Source organism: Felis catus, chromosome B1 (genome assembly GCF_018350175.1).
Source record: "Felis catus isolate Fca126 chromosome B1, F.catus_Fca126_mat1.0, whole genome shotgun sequence".
Taxonomy (NCBI): domain Eukaryota; kingdom Metazoa; phylum Chordata; class Mammalia; order Carnivora; family Felidae; genus Felis; species Felis catus.
This window is the reverse complement of record NC_058371.1, coordinates 145740480-145759522: the sequence shown is the minus strand read 5'-3', so window position 1 is coordinate 145759522 and position 19043 is coordinate 145740480. Positions and strand designations below refer to the sequence as shown.

Below are 19043 nucleotides of genomic sequence, written 5' to 3'. Positions count from 1 at the left end.
CGTGTGTGTGTGTGTGTGTGTGTGTGTGTGTGGTGAGTGGAGGTGATAAGAAAGATAAAGTTGATGAGTAAATCCAAAATGGGTGAGATAATGTCTTTGCCAAATGAATCCTGTCAAAGTGCTAATGTTTGTATGTTTGTTACCAATGTTAAACCTTAATTTTCTTAGCATTCCTTGGATGTTCTAGTAACTTCTAATATAAAGAGTTAAATAACCAAATCACATTAATTAATTCAAGTGTGTCAACACAAGTACATGCAACTTAATGGGAGGCCAATGACAGATTTCAAGTACACAATATATTTGAACAGAAATAAGTTATTCACAGAATGCAGTTTAAACACAAGTGAATATAAATTCTGGTAACTTGTTTTAATTTTTGAGGGCAAATGGAATTGACCTGGAAATTTATAAGTGAAAAAATATATATTTCAGAATTATACAGGGAGATTTCAATTTTGAAAATATCCTCTTATGCAAATAAAATCTCATTTTTCTTCAGCCTTGAACCACACTAATAGGCAGAATTATCTGCAAGAGAACTTAAGAGACATGTGAGTTGTATTATCGATATTCTTTTGTCTGAAATTTGAAATCATACTTATTCTGGAGGGGGGAGGTGGCAGTGATCTCACAACGATGGGGGAAGAGTTTTGATTCTATTTTTAGCACTCTCACATGTGTTATGTTTCAGTACTAGCATTATGGTTGCTCAGTTTCTTCAGAAATCAACTTATCAAGAAGTACAAACCATAGTTGAAGAGTTGGTAGATCGTGCAGAGAAGTGCAAGGTCCTCAAGCCACAGGAATCACCGTCTGAATGCTCTCACCAGTTGGTAGGTGAATCGTGTTCTGTCTTTCTCTCTCCCTTTTTTTTTTTAGACCGAAATTCCACCCAGAAGGTGTTGTTATGAGGTGGGGTGCTGAACAATTAGGTAGGGGATTTTAAGGCAGCGATGTGTACGTGAATCACACTCAAAATGTAAATTTTATAGGTTTATAAACCTACAGTTTTTCATTTCATTGCTGGGAGGTCAGACTCAGAGAACAAAACACTCAAGCGACTATTATAACCTAAAAATGCCAATTTGTTCATTTAAGTTGGTTGTTCTTCTGCCTCTAGAATACTATTGTCTAATATCCTTATATAAAGGTAACTGGGAAATCAAAGTACTAATTTAAAAAAGTTTCTAAGAGAATATGAAAAAGAAGAAAGAGGTGAATATTATTATAGGCTCCTTTTACCAGTTAGTAGGAAATCTTGGGGACTATTACTATCTCATAAAGTATGTCTGTCTTGTAATTAGTGAATTCTTGATAAACACTAACAACATATTTGTACAATCTACAGATTTTATGGATCACTTACCTCATGCCAAACACTTTAAACTATAAGTCAGTGGTTTTCTTATTTCTTGGGAGGTTTTTATTTTTAAGTCCATCTTCTTGGAGCTAAAACTCACCTATCTTTTACTAGACTCTAAGTAGACAGAAAAATTATCAGTCTTATGAGAAACACATTTTAAATGAAATGCTTCTGCCAATGACTAGTCTCACTTACTTTATAGTGATTACTTCTTATTTCTACTTCAAAAGATGGCCTTTTTTTTTGCCCTTTTCCCCCGAATCTAGAAATATATGTCTTTTGAGGTTTACAGCATCCCACACATTTACTGCCACTCAAGGTATTTGAAAACTAACTAAATTATCACATTTTCATTTGAATATTTGACATTGAATACACACTGCTTCAGAGTTGCATTCTTAAAATAACTTCCCATGGAAACCAAACTGAAAACAATTAGGAAGCAAGGAAAGCAAATTACCATCTATTTCTTGGTGGATAGTTCTCATAAAAAAATACCTGAACTTCGTTAGGCTCTGTAATTTTGGCTTGTGTTTAATACCTCTTAACAACTATATGAAAATGAAGCAATTACATAGGAAAGGAGAGAGTGATGAATTCCTTTTGGCCCATGTCAGCATGTGGGAGTTTAGACTTCAAAACCTAAAAAGCTTTTGCTCTAAAGAGCTATGTCCAGGGACTGTTAAATACAAGTTGTACACTCAGTGGTCTTTTCCTGAAATAATTCTTTAACTTTCCTGTGGTTAGGGATGTAGATCATACATTTTTCACCTTTAAATTATTATTATTCCTCCTACAGATGACTACCTTCCTAGAGCATGTTTGTAACAACCAAGGAATGGCTGACAAACAGGAGTTTTCTGACTGTTGCAATGTAAATAACAAAGCAAGACTCAAGTGCTTCCTATTATACAAAAAAGATGACACAGAATATAGCGATGTATTCCAAATTCCAAATCTCGAGCAGATCTGCGAGGTAGACAAAGAGAATCAAGCATCAGTGAAGGAGAGGTAAGTCATTTCTCCTTGCCATACTCTCTGAAGAAGAGTGTTTTCAATTTTGAAGACAGATTTTTTTTTTAATATATGGGCTCTGAGAACACACTGCTTTATTACATGGAATTGAAGTAAAGGTTTGAGCTACAATATATATTTTTCTCCCTCAGAATGACAATTACAGTCTTAGTGAATATACAGGTCTGTGTATAGAGGCATTAAAAATGACCAGGATGAGAAAAATGTTTAAATAAATTTTAAACATGACTAGGACAATGTAAAGAACCCACCTCCTTATTGGTTAGATTAGTCAGACCAGTAGCAAATGATGTTACAAGGTATAGCAATCAGGCCAAGCATAATAAACAGAGAGTACTGGGGACAGAGAGCAGGTAATAGCTCTGGCAAGAGGCTGGCATTTGGGAGATTCATCAAGGGATAGCAGAGAGGGTACCTGATAGGCATGGAGAGAGCCTTGCATATGGAACCTAGGAATAAGTGACAATTGCAGATTAGACAGAGATGCTTTTCTATTCATAAAGTCTGATTCTATAATTCCCACCTGGAGTGAATAGCATTATAGCAAATGGGTAGGCAAGGTCATTTTTTCTTCTCGTGACCATAGAGGTCTATGTATGTGTGGTGTGAGCAAGTGACTGGGGTTTAGAGGCAGGTAACCAATGCCTAGAGAGATAGAAATGACAAGAGAAACACAAAGCTTCAGTTCTCAAGGAATGAAGTTTCGGCCATCTTATCAAGATAGGTTCAGACAATGGGAATAAGGCAAAGGTCTGATTGCTGATTCTAGACTGCAAGGAGCATAGTAGTGATTTTATTTCAGATTTTAGACATAAAATTTTAGACCACAGATAAACGAGCAGACAGGATGATTTGATGCTGAATAATACAAACTCCTTTAATTCACCCATATAAGGGCAGAATTGCCCCCAGAGATTACTGAGCCTTCAAAAGGAAATTAATTGGCCCCAGTTACTTAGGTAGAAAGGACTAAGGAACAAGGGGTTGGGCAGGTTGCAACTCATCTGACTTCAGGGGAAACCAAATGGGAACCAAAATAGGACCCAGCTACCTATTTATTTGTAGTTCCTCCACTCTAAGGAGAAGTCTAAAATCAGGTTTGAGTTGAACATTCAGAGATTACGGAGTCTGACCAATACTCAGGCAGTGAATCTAGTCTCTTCTTGAGAATTTACAATGAAATCAATGTTGAGTTATGTTGTATGTTAATCTTTTTTTTTTTTTTTTTGCAAGTTTTATTCAATTCTAGTTAACATGCAATGTAATATTGGTTTCAGGAGTAGTATTTAGTGATTCATCATTTACATATAACATCCAGAGTTCATCACAAAAAATGCCTCCTTAATATCCATCACCCATTTAGCCCATTCCCCTGCCCCCCTCCCCTCTAGCAACCCTCAGTTTGTTCTGTATATTTAAGAGTCTCTTATGGTTTGCTTTCCTCTCCTTTCCCCCACCTACCCCTTGTTCTTGTGTTTTCTTTCTTGAATTCCACATATGAGTGAAATCATATGGTATTTGTCTTTCTCTGACTTATTTTGCTTAGCATAATAAACTCTAGCTCCATCCACATTGTTGCAAATGGCAAGATTTCATTTTTTATGGCTGAGTAATCTTCATATATGTGTGTGTGTGTGTGTGTGTGTGTGTGTGTGTGTGTAGCTCACACACACACACACACACATATATATATATATATATATATATATATATATACCGCATCTTCTTTATCCATTCACCAGTTGATGGACATTTGGGCTCTTTTTATAGTTTAGCTATTGTTGATAATGTTATTTTAAACATCAGGGTACATGTGGTCCTTTTAATCACTATTTTGTATATGTTGAGTAAATACCTAGTAGGGCAATTGCTGGATTGTAGGGTAGTTCGAGTTTTAACTTTTTGAGTGACATCCATACTGTTTTCCAGAGTGGCTGTACCAATTTGCAGTCCCACCAACAGTGTAAGAAGTTCCCCTTTCCCTGCATCCTCCCAACATCTGTTGTTTCCTGTGTTGTTAATTTTAGCCATTCTCACAGGTATGAGGTGGTATCTCTCATGGTTTGGATTTGTATTTCCCTGAAGATGAGCGATGTTGAGCATCTTTTTCAGGTGTCCGTTAGCCATCTGTATGTATTCTTTGGAAAAATGTCTATTCATGTTCTGCTCATTTTTTAGTTGGATTATTTGTTTTTTGGGTATTGAGTCTGATAAGTTCTTTACAAATTTTGGATACTAACCAATTTATCAGATATGCCATTTGAAAATATCTTCTCCTATTCTGTAGGCTGCCTTTTAGTTTTGTTGTTTCTTTTGCTATGCAGAAGCTTTTTATCTTAAGGAGATCCCAATAGTTTATTCTTGCTTTTGTTCCCTTTCCTCCAGAGATATTTGCTTCCATGTGTTTTTTATTTCTTTGATTTCCTGGTTAATTCATTCATTCTTCAGTAGTAGGTTCTTTAACCTCCATTATTTGTGGTCTTTCCAAATTTTTCTTGTGGGTGACTTCAAGTTTCATAGCATTGCGGTCTGAAAATATGCATGGTATGACCTCAGTCTTTTAGTTGTTATTGAAGCCTGATTTGTGACCCAGTATGTGATCTATTCAGGAGAATGTTCCATGTGCACTTGAACAGAATGTGTATTCTGGGGCACCAGGGTGGCTCAGTCAGTTGAGTGTTTGAATCTTGATTTTGGCTCTGGTCATGATCTCACAGTTGTGCACATCAGTGCAGAATCTGCTTTGGATTCTCTCTCTTCCTTTTGCTTTGCCCCTCCCACCCTCACTCATGTGTTGCACTCTCTCTCTGTCAAAACAAATAAATAAACTTAAGAAAGGAGAAAAGAATGTGTATCCTGTTGCTTTAGGATGAAATATTCTGAATGTATCTATTATATCTATCTGGTCCACTGTGTCATTCAAAGCCATTGTTTCTTTGTTGATTTTCTGCTTAGATGATCTGTCGTTGTTGTAAGTGGGGTATTAAAGACCCCTACTATTATTGTATTATTATCAATGAGTTTCTTCATGTGTGTTATTAACTGATTTATATATTTGGTGTTATCAAGTTGGGGACATAAATATTTACACTTTTTAGATCTTCTTGTTGGATAGACCCCTTAATTATGTTGTAGTGCCCTTCTTTACCTCTTGCTGTAGTCTTTGGTTTGAAATCTAGTTTGTTTGGGGGCACCTAGGTGGCTTGGTTTAAGCACCCAACTCTTGATTTTGGCTCAGGTCGTGATTTTACAGTGATGAGATTGACTTCCGTGTCAGGCTCTGTGCTGAGTTTGGCACCTGCTTAGGGTCTTCTCTCCCTCTCTCTCTGCCCCTCCCCCCCCTCTCAAAGCAAGCAAACTTGAAAAATATTTAAAAAAATAAAATCTAGTTTGCCTGATATAGCTATGGCTACTCTGGCTTTCTTTTGACATCCATTAGCATAATAAATGGTTCTTCATACCCTCGTTTTCAATATGCAAGTGTCTTTAGGTCTAAAATGAGTGTTTTATAGGCAACATACAGATGGGTATTATTATTTTTATCCATTCTAATAACCTATGTCTTATGATTGGAACATTTAGTTCATTTACATTCAGAGTGATTATTGATAGATATTAATTTAGTGCCATTGTATTATCTGTAAAGCCAGTGTTTCTGGAGATTTTCTCGGTTTCTTTCTAGTCTTTTGGTCTTTCTTTCCTACTCAGAGTCCCCTTTAATATTTTTTGCAGGGCTGGTGTAGTGGTCACAAACTCCTTTAGTTTTTGTTTGTCTGGGAAACTCTTTATCTCTCCTTCCATTCTGAATGACAGCCTTGTTGGATAAAATATTCTTGGCTACATTTTTTTTCCCATTGAATGTATCATGCCACTCCCTTTTGGTCTGCCAACTTTCTGTGGAGAGATCTGATACAAACCTTATTTGTCTTGCCTTGTAGGCTAAGAATTTGTTTTTCCCTTGCTGCTTTCAGGATTCCTATCTCTGCATTTTGCAAATTTCACTATGATATGTCTTGGTGTTGGACAGCTTTTGTTGATTTTGATGGGAGTTCTCTCCTGGATTTGGATGTCTGTTTCCTTCCCCAGATTAAGGAAGTTTTCAGCTATAATTTCCTCAAACAAACCTTCTGCCCACTTCCCCCTCTCTTCTTCTGGGACTCCTGTGACAAGAATGTTATTATACTTTATGGAGTCACTAAGTTCCCTAAGTCTACTTTCATGATCTAATGTTTTTCTTTCCTTCTTCTTTTCAGCTTCATTATTTTCCATAATCTTATCTTCTATATTATTAATTAGTAATATAATCAGTAGTCTGATTCTTCCATCCTTGTTGTCAATACATTCAGTAGGTTTTTCATCTCAGTTATGGCATTTTTTTAATTTCAGCCTGAGTAGTTTTTAGGTGTTTTTTTTTTTAATTTTTTTTAACGTTTATTTATTTTTGAGACAGAGAGAGAGCATGAACGGGGGAGGGTCGGAGAGAGAGGGAGACACAGAATCTGAAACAGGCTCCAGGCTCTGAGCTGTCAGCACAGAGCCCCACGCGGGGCTTGAACCCACGAACTGCGAGATCGTGACCTGAGCTGAAGTCGGACGCTCAGCTGACTGAGCCACCCAGGCGCCCCAGTGTTTTGTTTTGTTTTTTAATCTCTGCAGTAAGGGACTCCATAGTGTCTTCTATGCTTTTCTCAAGCCCAGCTAGTATCCTTATGAGTGTTGTTTTAAATTCTGATTCAGGAATATTACTTATATCTGTTTTGATTAGATTCCTGGCCGTGACCTCTTCCTGTTCTTTCTTTTGGGATGAATTTCTCTGTCTTGGCATTTTGCTAGACTCTGTTTTCTGTGTGTTAGGAAATACCATTGCATTTCCTGCTCCTGAGGGTAATGGCTATATTAAGACGAGGTCATATACTGTATAGGCCTTGGTACTTCAGGAAGATTTTTTTGGCGTATGCCTGTGCACTTTGCTGTTATGTTTTGGCTGCTCCTTCCCTCAGATCAGTTCTCTGCAGAGTTTCTCCTTGCCTGCAATGGGAAGCGTTTGAACCTTGTCCAGTGTGTGGTGAGTTTTAACTAGGTGTGTTTTGGTGTGCTTGTTATAAACGGCTGGATTCTATTTTCCCTAGAGCTGAAGTTTGTAGCACTCTGTGATCAATAGACTTGGTGTATGTGGGAGGTTTGTGCTAGTCTTCTGGGGGAGAGTCTTGTTGCACTGGTTCTCAGGCACTCCTGTCCTAGTAAAGATGCACCTACAGGGCTCAGTGGGGTGGGGCTTGGGGTAAGTGGCTCCAGCCTCCACTGGGGGTGCTGTGCTGCTTATGGAAATCCGTCTGTGCTGATGGGCTGGGGGGGAAAATGGCATCAGCCAGTTCTCTCATCCTGGACTGGGGAGTTTGCACCTGCCGCTGTTTGGGAAGCCCTCAAGAGAGGAGCGAAAAGTCTCTGTTGTGTTTCAGGCTTCCGTCAGATCCTTGCATTCACCCTGTCTGCGTCTGAGCCAACTGCCTGCCTTGTGGCATAGTACTCTTGTGTTTTATCTCGGGCACGGGCCTGGGTTTCAAAATTCCAAATTTTAGGGACCAGGCATGACACAGACCCATGCTAATCCTCTGGGGGAGGGTCTTGTGCTGTGGCTGCTGTCAATTTGTCCCAAAAGTGCAGTTTCATGAACACACAGGGGCTCGGAGTTTATGGTGAAGCAATGCCAAAAGCTGACTTCCGTGTTAGCTGCCCTCAGCAGGTGTCTCTGCTGCTATGCTGATCAATGGGGCTGCTCGATGGTGCCCACCATGTCTTTTGTCCCCTGAGAGGCAGTGCCACCTCTCCCAAATGCACTCCAAGAAAGGGAACTCTCTCTCCCAGTGTGGCCCAGAGGATCTTCAGAGCACCCTGTCCACTCCAGCGCCTCTGCCCTCCTCCACAAGAACACTGCAAAGCTTATCAGCCTCTACCCGGTGATGGCCCAGACTTCTAAAACTTCAGACATTGAACTCCACTGCTTGCAAAAACTGTGATGATCAGCCTCTCTCTTTTTCCCAGTCAATGATTTTGGGGAAGTGTTTTTCTTGTGCAATCCCATGCATGCTGCTTTCTCTCTTTCTCTCTCTGCTCTCCATGATCAGGGTTCCCTCCCTTCCACAGCACCCACAACTCTTTTGTCCCCCAAATCAACTCTCCATAGCTTCTACCTTCCACAATGTGGCCATTTCTCTCTCTTTAGATGTGTAGTTTGTTCTCTTAGTTCTCAGATCGATTTCCTGGGGGTTCAGAATGATATGATATTTATCTAGCTGTGTTTGAGGGACAAGGCAAGCATAGGGTCCCCCCCCACCCCACTACTCTGTCATATTAACTCTCTTCCTATGATAATCTTTACTTATGTGCAGACAACTATGAATATTCAGGGGGAAAATAATTTTCTAACTACTTTTCTCCTAATTATAAGGCAATAACTTTACTTAATTCTCAACCAAGGAAACAGTAACGTATATATCAAAGCTGGAGTGACAAGTCAGCTCTTTCAGACTTTTCAAAAGGTACATATAATATACAGATACACAAAACCATAGTTACTATACCTTTGGATTATCTAAGAAAATTTCAATAACAGTTTTAATTATTGTAAGCTTCCATTGTATGTCTGACTATAGAACCCAACTTCCGACCAAGCCTCACCCTATGTTATCTTACAATAGGGACATTCCATTGTGTAAATGGCTGTAATTATTAGAAACCTTTTCCTTATGCTAAATTAAACTTTGCCTTTGGAGATTTGAAATTAGATTGGCTCATATTGAATATCTTCCAAGGGAACTAAGTTACTGTAGCACAGTAATGAACTCTTAATTTAGCATGCACAGTAGAGAGCAGAGGTATTGAATGGCTTGGGTGAAATTTCATTTTGATCAAGAATTTTGCCTTATGTTGGGAGGCCCGGTATATGTTGATAATATCAGTTCTGCTCTTCTGTTTCTACAAGTTGGGCCTGAGAAACTCTGCTGATAGAAATCTATTGACTAAACTTCCAAGGGCTTGAGAGCCCCTTGGTGAGAATGAAGAGCATTTGTTTGTTTGTTTGTTTGTTTTCTGTTTTTGTTTTTGTTTTGCCAAACACACACCTACCTTTCTAAGTCTTGCTAATGAATCATGTTCAGTTCTATTATTTGGCCTATTTCTCCCCCTCCATGGTTTGTAGATGATTTTTTCCGTTACAGGTTTTTAAAGAGCAAAAGGATAGGCTAAATTTAGTGTGGTAGCAAATAAGCAAACAATCTCTAATTTTCAGCAGCTCAATATAACTTTTTTTTTTCTTCACTCATGCTATCTGTCCAATGTAGATCGGTAGGAGGCCTGATTATCATAGTCACTTAGAGACCTAGGTTGAGAAAGACCCAACACTTGCTTCTTTGATTCCTATGTCAAGGGAAGGGGATGATAGTAAATCATGCACTGTTTCTTAAGCTTGTTTAGAGGAAATACTCATCATTTCTACTCAGACATCACTAACCAGCAAGTCACATTGTCATACCTCACTTGAGAGGGGTTGGGTATGTACAGTCCTACCACTTGCCTGAAAGGAGGGGAACTGGAAATATTTAGTAAACAACTCTAATGGCCACCATCTTGGTCCTCCACCAACAAGAAAAGATTTTGTACTTTTTTTTTTTTTCAACGTTTATTTATTTTTGGGACAGAGAGAGACAGAGCATGAACGGGGGAGGGGCAGAGAGAGAGGGAGACACAGAATCGGAAACAGGCTCCAGGCTCTGAGCCATCAGCCCAGAGCCTGACGCGGGGCTCGAACTCCCGGACCGCGAGATCGTGACCTGGCTGAAGTCGGATGCTTAACCGACTGTGCCACCCAGGCGCCCCAAGATTTTGTACTTTTAACCAAAAGCAAATGTTACCACAGGATTGCTACACACATCCGTTGTAAATAAGGTCTCCGTTTGGTTAGTGCTTCAGGTCTCCTGCAAAATCTCTCATCTTTCATTATGGTGCCATGATTCTCAATCTGGCCCTAAACTTCAGAAAGCAGCAAGAAATACTCTTCTAATGCAGTCACATGTGGGTATAGTCCCTGACTCCAGAAACTCTAGCCACTTTTCTTGGGTGTGATTTTGTTTTCTAGACCCGGTAACATGTGGAGATTTCTCTTCAAATATTTTAAGCATTTCCTTGGCCATTTGTCATGAAATATAATTGTTTTTTTCAATCATTTCAGGGAAGGCAACAATACCAACTTGTTGTTTGACTTCAATGGCTGCAGCAGCTGTGTCCTTAGCTGGTATCCCAAAAGAAATTAGAGTTAAGTTGCAGGAATAAAGATTTATGTGTTATCCAAGAACTGGGGGCGGGAGGAAATTAAAACATGAACCAAGTCCCTGTTCTATCTATCATCTCCTCCATTATCCTTTTAATGTTAAAAACCTGGTTTTCTGGTGTCACCATTTTTTCTGGTGACATATGCCTACTTTATAGACATTACATCTTAAACTTTTATTAAGTTTTATAATAATCAGGATGGACTAAGCTATTCTGTGGTCACAAGTAAATCCTATGTTTAGAAATAAATCCTAAAATCCTAAATATTGACTTAATAAAGACTTATTTCTTGTTCATATCACAGTCTAAATCGGGTAGTTCTCTTTGGTGACTCTTGAAGAGTCTGGCTCCTGGCTGAATCCTGAGCATGATTTTTTTCAGGCCTGGCAATTACGATGACATTCCTCATGGGGTAAAGCTGTCATTCCCATTCCAGATTGGGGCAAAACACATTTCAGCCACTGAAGGAGTCGCAGTCAAGGACTCAGTCCCTTTCTCCCTCCAAACTGGCCATACTTTTTTTCTAGCTTCATTCCTAGCCCAGGTGCCTCTATTGAGACTTTCTAATGGGGAGGGGGGGAGATGAAGGGAGAAACTTGGAGAGAATTTTGTGCATGTTAGCTCAGCATTCAGAGTTTTCCAACTCTCAGACCTTTCCCTTCCCCTTCCCCCCTGCCCCAGTGTCCTTAAAACCACAGGGGCCTTTTGTTTGGGACTCCTTCAGGAGTAAGCCATCCTCACATCTGTGATGATCTACCTGATCCTTGACTGGTGCAGGTCCATGGGGTGGGGATGGGGGGGGGCGGGAATGGACAAGGGGACAGGGTAGGGAGTCAGCACTTTCTCTGGTTTAACCTCTTGCTCATACTATCCTCATAAGTGATTAAAGTCTTAAGTGTTACTTTCAATTCATTTTAATTGGCTACTCTGACACTTTGAAGCTCATCTCTCTCTAACTTGGCTCAGTCCCTGACAATTCGTCTCCAAGCGGTAACTCAAGAATGCAAGACATTTCCATCTCTATATTATCTGGAGCGTGTGTTTCCACGGTTACTGTGAGACAGAAAAGGAGAAAACAGGGAACTGTGCTAAGACATTAACAGCCACACCTCAAAGCGGTGTAGAGCACACTCATTTATATTTCATCATCCAGGACTCAGTTACATGTTCCCAACCTAACTGCAAGGGAGGCTGAAGTAAGACTCTCCCTGTACAAACAGGAAAAGAAATGAATTTGTGTGAGCCTCGAGACAGTTTTTGCCTGTAATGTCCTCTTGTCAAGTATATTTGCATGCGTGTCTGTGGGGTATTTGGAACAAACTTTGCACATATAGGAGATATAATTATAAGTGAAAGGCAGACCTGAAGCCCAGGCTCTATGAGTAGGAAGAATGAATAAACCTGAGAGGGAAATAAAAACTGGGGACTTAGTAACAAACCCAAATATTGGGGGGCACATCTTGGAGGGCAGTGACATTAACTTTCCTCGTCTAGAAAGAACTTCTGGATGATCTTGAGAGACTCCTCTACCCCCACCACTAGCTCCTAAATGTAATCCTCCTGCACCAGCTGTACAATTGTGCATTTACAATTCAGTTTGGACTATTGAACTTTCTACCTTCCACTCCTTATATAAAAGCGACAGGTTTTCATTATTTTTTCTTTCCCCACCAGCCTGGTAGTTACAGTTGGCCACTTCAAGGGCATTCAGGGAATGTCTGACTAACTTCACAGGGATCTGTCCACGGTGATGTGTGTGAACGTGTGATGCATTTATGTATACTGCTACCTCATCTCTTTCACCACGAAATTCTAGAAGTTTCCGGTTAACAAAACAAAATGAATCCTAAGTTTTTAAGAGACAGTGTTGGCGCATGTCCTTGAATTCTAAATTTCACAACTCCGCGTTTGCCACATTACAGGTACATTTATGAAACATCTAGAAAGCATCCATTCTTGTATGGACCTACTATTCTGACCATGTCTGCTTGCTATGAAACAGCTATTCGGTCATGTTGCCAAGAAGTAAACAAAACTGAGTGCTTCCAGATAAAGGTAAAATATTTGTCAATTGTGATTTAGAGCCTTGTTATGCAAAGGGTGGACTGTGAACTGGCATCACTCCTACCTCCTGGCAGCTTGTTGGAAATGCAGAACCTGAAGCTCTTCTCCAAACCTACTAAATAAGATTTCATTTTAACAAGTTACGTAGGCAATTCATATTGTCAATAAAATCTGAAAGCATAATTTAGCATAGACAGTACTTCATTACAAATATTTAATATTCTAGTTACTATTGTTGCGTAACAAAGCACCCCAACATTTATTGACTCAAGACAACAACAATCATTTTATTCTCTCTCATGATTTCTGGGGCTCAGTTCGGGAAGGGCTCATCTGGGCTGTTCTGGCTCATCTTTCTTGTGGTTGTAGTCAGACAGTGGCTAGATCTAGGACTCTGGGGGACTCTGGGGGTTAGCTCAACACCTTTTTCTTTTCATATAATCTCAGGGCCTCTCCAGGTGGTCTCTCTGCCCTGGCTAGCTCGGGATTCCTCACAGCATGGTAGCCTCAGGGCTGCTGGACTGCTTACAAATGGCCCAAATCTTCAAGAATGAGTATTCTAGTGGATAAAGCAGAAGTTGTATGGCCTTTTATGACCTAGCCTCAGAAATAACTTCCGTCATGGTCTATTGGTTGAAACACCTCACCGGTTTGAAGGGGACAGTATATATACTGTACCTCTTGAGGAGCAGATTGTCAAAGACTCATTGTAAGAGGAACACAGACGGAAGATATTGCTGCAGCCATCTTTGGACAATACAATCTTACCACTCTTAATTTTAACCATGTGGCCTTTTCTCCTTCATTGACTAGTTCTATGATAAAAGTACTTTGTATGCATGCTCATTACAGGTTCTAAATCTCCACATAAAATAACCGTCTTTACTAGAAAAGGCACTACATGGATTTTCCCAAAGGTTGTGTTTAAATGAGTAGTAGTTTGATAATCGTTTGATGAATTCCTCAAGACTAAATGCAGTGCTACTTTGTTCTGTTTCCTTTGATTTTCTCAGTGCAAATTTATCTCATATTCCTCAAACCCCTATTTCTCTATTCCTCTACACCTATTTTTCCTATGGAGCTCCTCATCATTTATCTGGTGTGAGAAATTAAATAATGTATCTAAAGAGTTCTGGCATATGCTAAGTACTCAATAATTATAGCTATTATCATTAAAGCTATTTATATGTATATTTCTTACCTCCTTTTCTATTTGTCCCCTAGTGATGCCTTCAGAAGCCAATTCTGAATTTTTAAGCAGGGAAGTCTTTTTTTTTCTTTTGGTTTTATATTAATTAAAGACAACAAAAATAAAAGATTGTGCAGTCTTACGTCTCATTACTTTGCATTTCTGAAGAATGAACTTTTTGTGGAGTTTAGTTGTTTTTTTGGTTTTTTTTAAGTAACATGCTTCCTTTTCTAAGTTACAAAGTTTTTTTTTAATTTTTTAAATGTTTTATTTATTTTTGAATGAGAGAGACAGAGTGCGACCAGGGGAGGGACAGAGAGGGAGGGAGACACAGAAACTGAAGCAGGCTCCAGGCTCTGAGCTGTCAGCACCGAGCCCGATGCAAGGCTCAAACTCACAAACCGTGAGATCATGACCTGAACCAAAGTCGGATGGATGCTTAACCGACTGAGCCACCCAGGTGCCTGTAGTTACAAAGTTTTCTTAATCTTAACCTTTCTCACTGGAGAATTTCCTTAATGTAAAACATGCCCCTATAAGTTAGCTAAGAGTTCTTCCCTTCTCTCCCCCACTTTATGATCTTTACGGTATTGCTGCTTCCAGGGTGTCTGTTCCCAGTAGTTCTCGCTTCTTCCTCAGAGAAAATTCCATAACCAAGTGCGTAAAAATTGTGTCTATGATCAAAGAATGTGGTTTATGAGTTAAGTCTTCAGAGACTCTCTCATGAAGAAGTGTATGGGCTTGTTTGTATTAAATTTTAAATGAGTATAATACAACAAAATGACTAAAGTAATAATTATATGTGTATTATAAAATATAATTAGCTACATTTAATCATAATTATTACATTAAATTATAATTGTTGTGCCAGTTTTGTGGTTTGAATATTGCCTTTGTATATATTTTCTAACTTGTTCTTAAAAATAGCACTGTAAGGTGCAGTTACCCAAAGTAAAAACAATCTATCATCATTATAATTTCTTAAGTGAAAATATAGAACTGTTCTGAAATTTTAAAATATTACTAATATGCCCAGCATACAGAGATACCAATTTGGTGTATATCCTTTTATTCATTTTTCCACTCACAGATTTTATTTTGTGCATTGTTGTGATCACACTGAATATATAGCTTTGATTTGAGATTTAAAAATGCAAACTTTTTATTAAGAGTAAACATTTTGTCAAAATTAATATGCCATTATTTACCTTACTGTCACTCTGCTGTTGAGACAGTTTGTCTCTGAATTTTTGCTTTCATAACAAAACATGCATGTTCTCATTTTTGCATAATTATGTTTTTATTTATTTAGACGAATTTTTTTTGCGATAGTTTCCAAAGTAAAAATCCTAGGTTGAAAATGGCAAACATACTTGAGGGGTGGGGCGGGGGGACTCCATTAATATATATTGCAAAACTGGAGAGCATATATTTTAGATTTGCAATAGGAGACATGTGCCAGATGGCAGAGCTAGTAACTTGAATAAAAATAAAACACAACTGTAAGACATTGTTGCAATTTATTCTAGTGCTGTCTGGGCTTCTGCTTGCTCACTTTCTTGTCTTCTTTATATTCTAAAGGTTTGAGCTTCTAGACCAAGTGATCTCTGGGAAGTAAGATGCTATTTTATGAAACCAACCAACCATGTTGTGCTTTTGGATTTGGTATCTTTTAAGCAAAACAATAAGGACTTTCTAATTTTGAGATACACAACTTTTACTTTTCTTTCTTATTTACTAATGACAAGATTAACTTTTTCTATTACTACCACATGTCTTTGATCCGTTGTTTTTCTGATTACAGTTAGAACCCATCAGGAAATACGTGAGAGAAATATCTTTGAGGCATCACCATTTATGTGAAATTGGGATTAAATTCAACCACAAAGTATCAAAAGCAGTGTAAGTTACTGATTGAGATATGTGAACTTTGTTGCTGTTGGATCACCCCATTTGATCAAACTCATTTGAAAAATCAATTTTCTTTCTTCTTTCTTTCTTTCTTTCTTTCTTTCTTTCTTTCTTTCTTCTTTCTTGTTTATTTATTTGAGAGAGAGAGAGAGAGAGAGAGAGAGAGAGAGAGAGAGAATGAGCAGGTGAGAGGCAGAGAGAGATGGAGACCAGAATCTGAAGCAGGCTCCAGGCTCTGGGCTATCAGCACAGAGCCCGAAGTGGGCTCCAATGAAGTGGGCATGAACTGTGAGATCATGACCTGAGCCGAAATTGGACGCTTAACAAACTGAGCCACCCAAGCACCCCATTCTGGTCAAAAAATCATTTTTCTTTCATTTAATAATGTCTTTCAGTACAAACCTGGTTCCTTTCTCCATACGGATGCTACCTGCCTGTTCAATAGGGCACGTAAAGCTGGACTTGAAACCACACTATTCCTCATCTAAACCCACTATTTCCTGCCTCAATTTCTTCTATCGGCTCAGATCCCTAAGCCTCTGCCTTAGCGCGCAAAAGATTCTGTACATTCAGATGCAGGCACTTAATCGTTCTGCATGATAAAGGCTGGAAGATAAAATGTATTCTTGTCTCTGTGAAGATAAAAAGGATTTTGGCTCCAGTGTCTTGCAGTACAGAAAAATCTAGGGGCTTCTGGGGTGGCTCAGTCAGTTAAGAGCTGACTTGGGCTCAGGTCATCTCGCAGTTCGTGATTTCAAGCCCCTGTATCCGGTTCTGTGCTGACAGCTCAGAGCCTGGAGCCTGCTTCAGATTCTGTGTCTCCCTCTCTCTGCCCCTACCCCACTTGCACTCTGTCTCTCTGTATCTCAAAAATAAATAAACTTTAAAAAATTGAAAAAAAAAAAAAAAGAAGAGAAAAATCTAGTGACGTTTTCAGGGTAGGGATGGAAAGTGTGGGAGAATTTCATGTTACTCCGTGTGCCTCTTTCTTGGCCCAGATGTATCCTTCCTTTTATCACCTTCTTCCCCAATTCGGGACAGACCTGAGCTGCATGGAAGCTTAGTTCTCCTTATAAGGTAGGCCCGTTTTCCCTATTGCCAGGGAAATTTCAGGGATGCTGCTCCGTTGTTCACAAGGACAGGCAAGGGAGACCCAAGACTCTTATAATTATTTTCTTTGTGATGAAGGATTTTACTTAGAAAGTTGGGTCAGAGAAATTTTCAAATTACCCATCTAAGCAACTCAGCTTCTTTAAGCGATAATTTAAATGTTGAAAATGACTATATTTTGCATGATCGTGAACCGAATGGTGTTTGTTTTGTGATTTACATCTTTGCGTGGCTCTGAGTGCTATCATTGAAGAAACAGAAAGCATTTAAAACATAGTCTCTTCATCCTACATTTGCAAATGTGTTTCTATTATTTTGGTTACTCAATGAACTAGAACTAATTTTAGAAAGCATTGAACTCAAAATACGGTTTAACATACACTTCTTTTTCTTTTCAGGGAATTGGTTCTGCTGACTAAGAAACAACCGAAAGCTAGCTTTTCTGAAATTGCCAAACTGGCCGGGGATGTTAAAAATCTGCATCAGACCTGTTGTGAAGGAGATGTGGTAGCCTGTGTACTTGGCAGGGTGAGAGCCTCCCCTTTCTTAAAACTCACTCAGCCTTTAAAAAACTTGGGCGCTTGGGTGGCTCCGTCGTCAGGTGTCTGACTTTGGCTCAGGCCATGATCTCATGGTTCATGAGTTCGAGCCCCGCTTCCTGTCAGCTCCTAGCCTGCTTCAGGTAGAACACGAGCCCCACTTCTGGTGAACCCCGCTTCTCTCTTTCTCTCCCCACCTTTCTGCCCCTCGTGAGATTCTCTCCCTCTCTCTCTCAAAAATAAATATACAAAAAAAATTTAAAAACAAAAAAAAGAAACTCTACTCCGCATATTTAGAAGGAGTCCTGGCTTTTCAGGACAGGCTAACAGAGTGTTATTTGTATGATTAGGTGAACTTGGGGGAAAAGTAAGAGAAATTGGGGGACTGACAGAATCAATCATAATTAAAATAAAACAAAACAAAATCTCTAATATCCTTTACACAGAAACAATACCTGCGCCAAGCCAGGAACTCCAGAACAGGTCCATTTGTAGTTCTGCACCATGTCAGGAATGCCAGAACCGTCTTGAATGATTTCATAGCATTGGCTAGTGTTCACAAACAATATAAAATAACTGTGGACTGCTCTGGCATTCCTGTCTTTGTCCAGACTTTCACGGACAAAGTTCAAAGTTACTGGCTTGACAAAGATATTATGTGTTAAAAGATTTTCATTCCAGCGGCGCCTGGGTGGCGCAGTCGGTTAAGCGTCCGACTTCAGCCAGGTCACGATCTCGCGGTCCGGGAGTTCGAGCCCCGCGTCAGGCTCTGGGCTGACGGCTCGGAGCCTGGAGCCTGTTTCCGATTCTGTGTCTCCCTCTCTCTCTGCCCCTCCCCGTTCATGCTCTGTCTCTCTCTGTCCCAAAAATAAATAAACGTTGAAAAAAAAATTTTTTTAAAAAGATTTTCATTCCATTTTAGAGATGGTTTTGTTTTTAATTAGGATGGATGCTGAGCATTAGTAAGTGTTCTTTTGTCTTCTGGGGATGATCATTTGATTTTCATTTAATTTATTCGTTGAATCATAGTAACAGATTTCTTAATTTTTAACTATCTTTAGATTGCTTAAGTCAATCTCCTTTTACTGTATTTCTGGATTTTATATGGACATAATTTCCAATTTTTTGCATTTGTGTTTACATGTGAGATTGATCTAGAACTTCCGGGTTTTGGTATTCAGTTACGCTAACTTCCAAAAATTGCGTTGTTTTTCCTTTTGAAGTCTCTGAAATAATATAATAGTATTGGGTCTTACTTGTTTTGTGAAGGTTTGAAAGAACTTGTCCATGAGACTGAAGCAGAGACTGAGACAAGAAATTGGTGGGACAGCTTTTCCATTTCTTTTGCTATAGATTTCTTTTAACATTTTTCAGTCGATCCTCATTGTTTATTAATTCTGTACTTGTGAATTACTTATTTGCCAGAATTTATTTGTAACCCCCAAATTAACACTCAGAGCACTTGTGTGGTCATCCACAGACCGGGGCATGCTCAGAACAG

General features: G+C 39.1%; 1 protein-coding gene across 10 annotated transcripts in view; it reads left to right on the top strand.

The window, feature by feature from the left end:
- Positions 1-19043, top strand: part of LOC101095098 (alpha-fetoprotein-like) — a 53910-nt gene that overhangs the window by 802 nt on the left and 34065 nt on the right. For 9 of the 10 annotated variants that reach the window (XM_019829378.3, XM_019829380.3, XM_019829379.3 and 6 more), the window contains exons 2-7: positions 503-554; positions 695-836; positions 2166-2377; positions 12652-12784; positions 15787-15884; positions 17402-17531. In XM_019829378.3, coding sequence (XP_019684937.3) covers positions 503-554; positions 695-836; positions 2166-2377; positions 12652-12784; positions 15787-15884; positions 17402-17531 — 767 coding nt within the window. The remainder of the gene's footprint in view (positions 1-502; positions 555-694; positions 837-2165; positions 2378-12651; positions 12785-15786; positions 15885-17401; positions 17532-19043) is intronic. The other variant, XM_019829377.3, reaches the window with a different exon arrangement.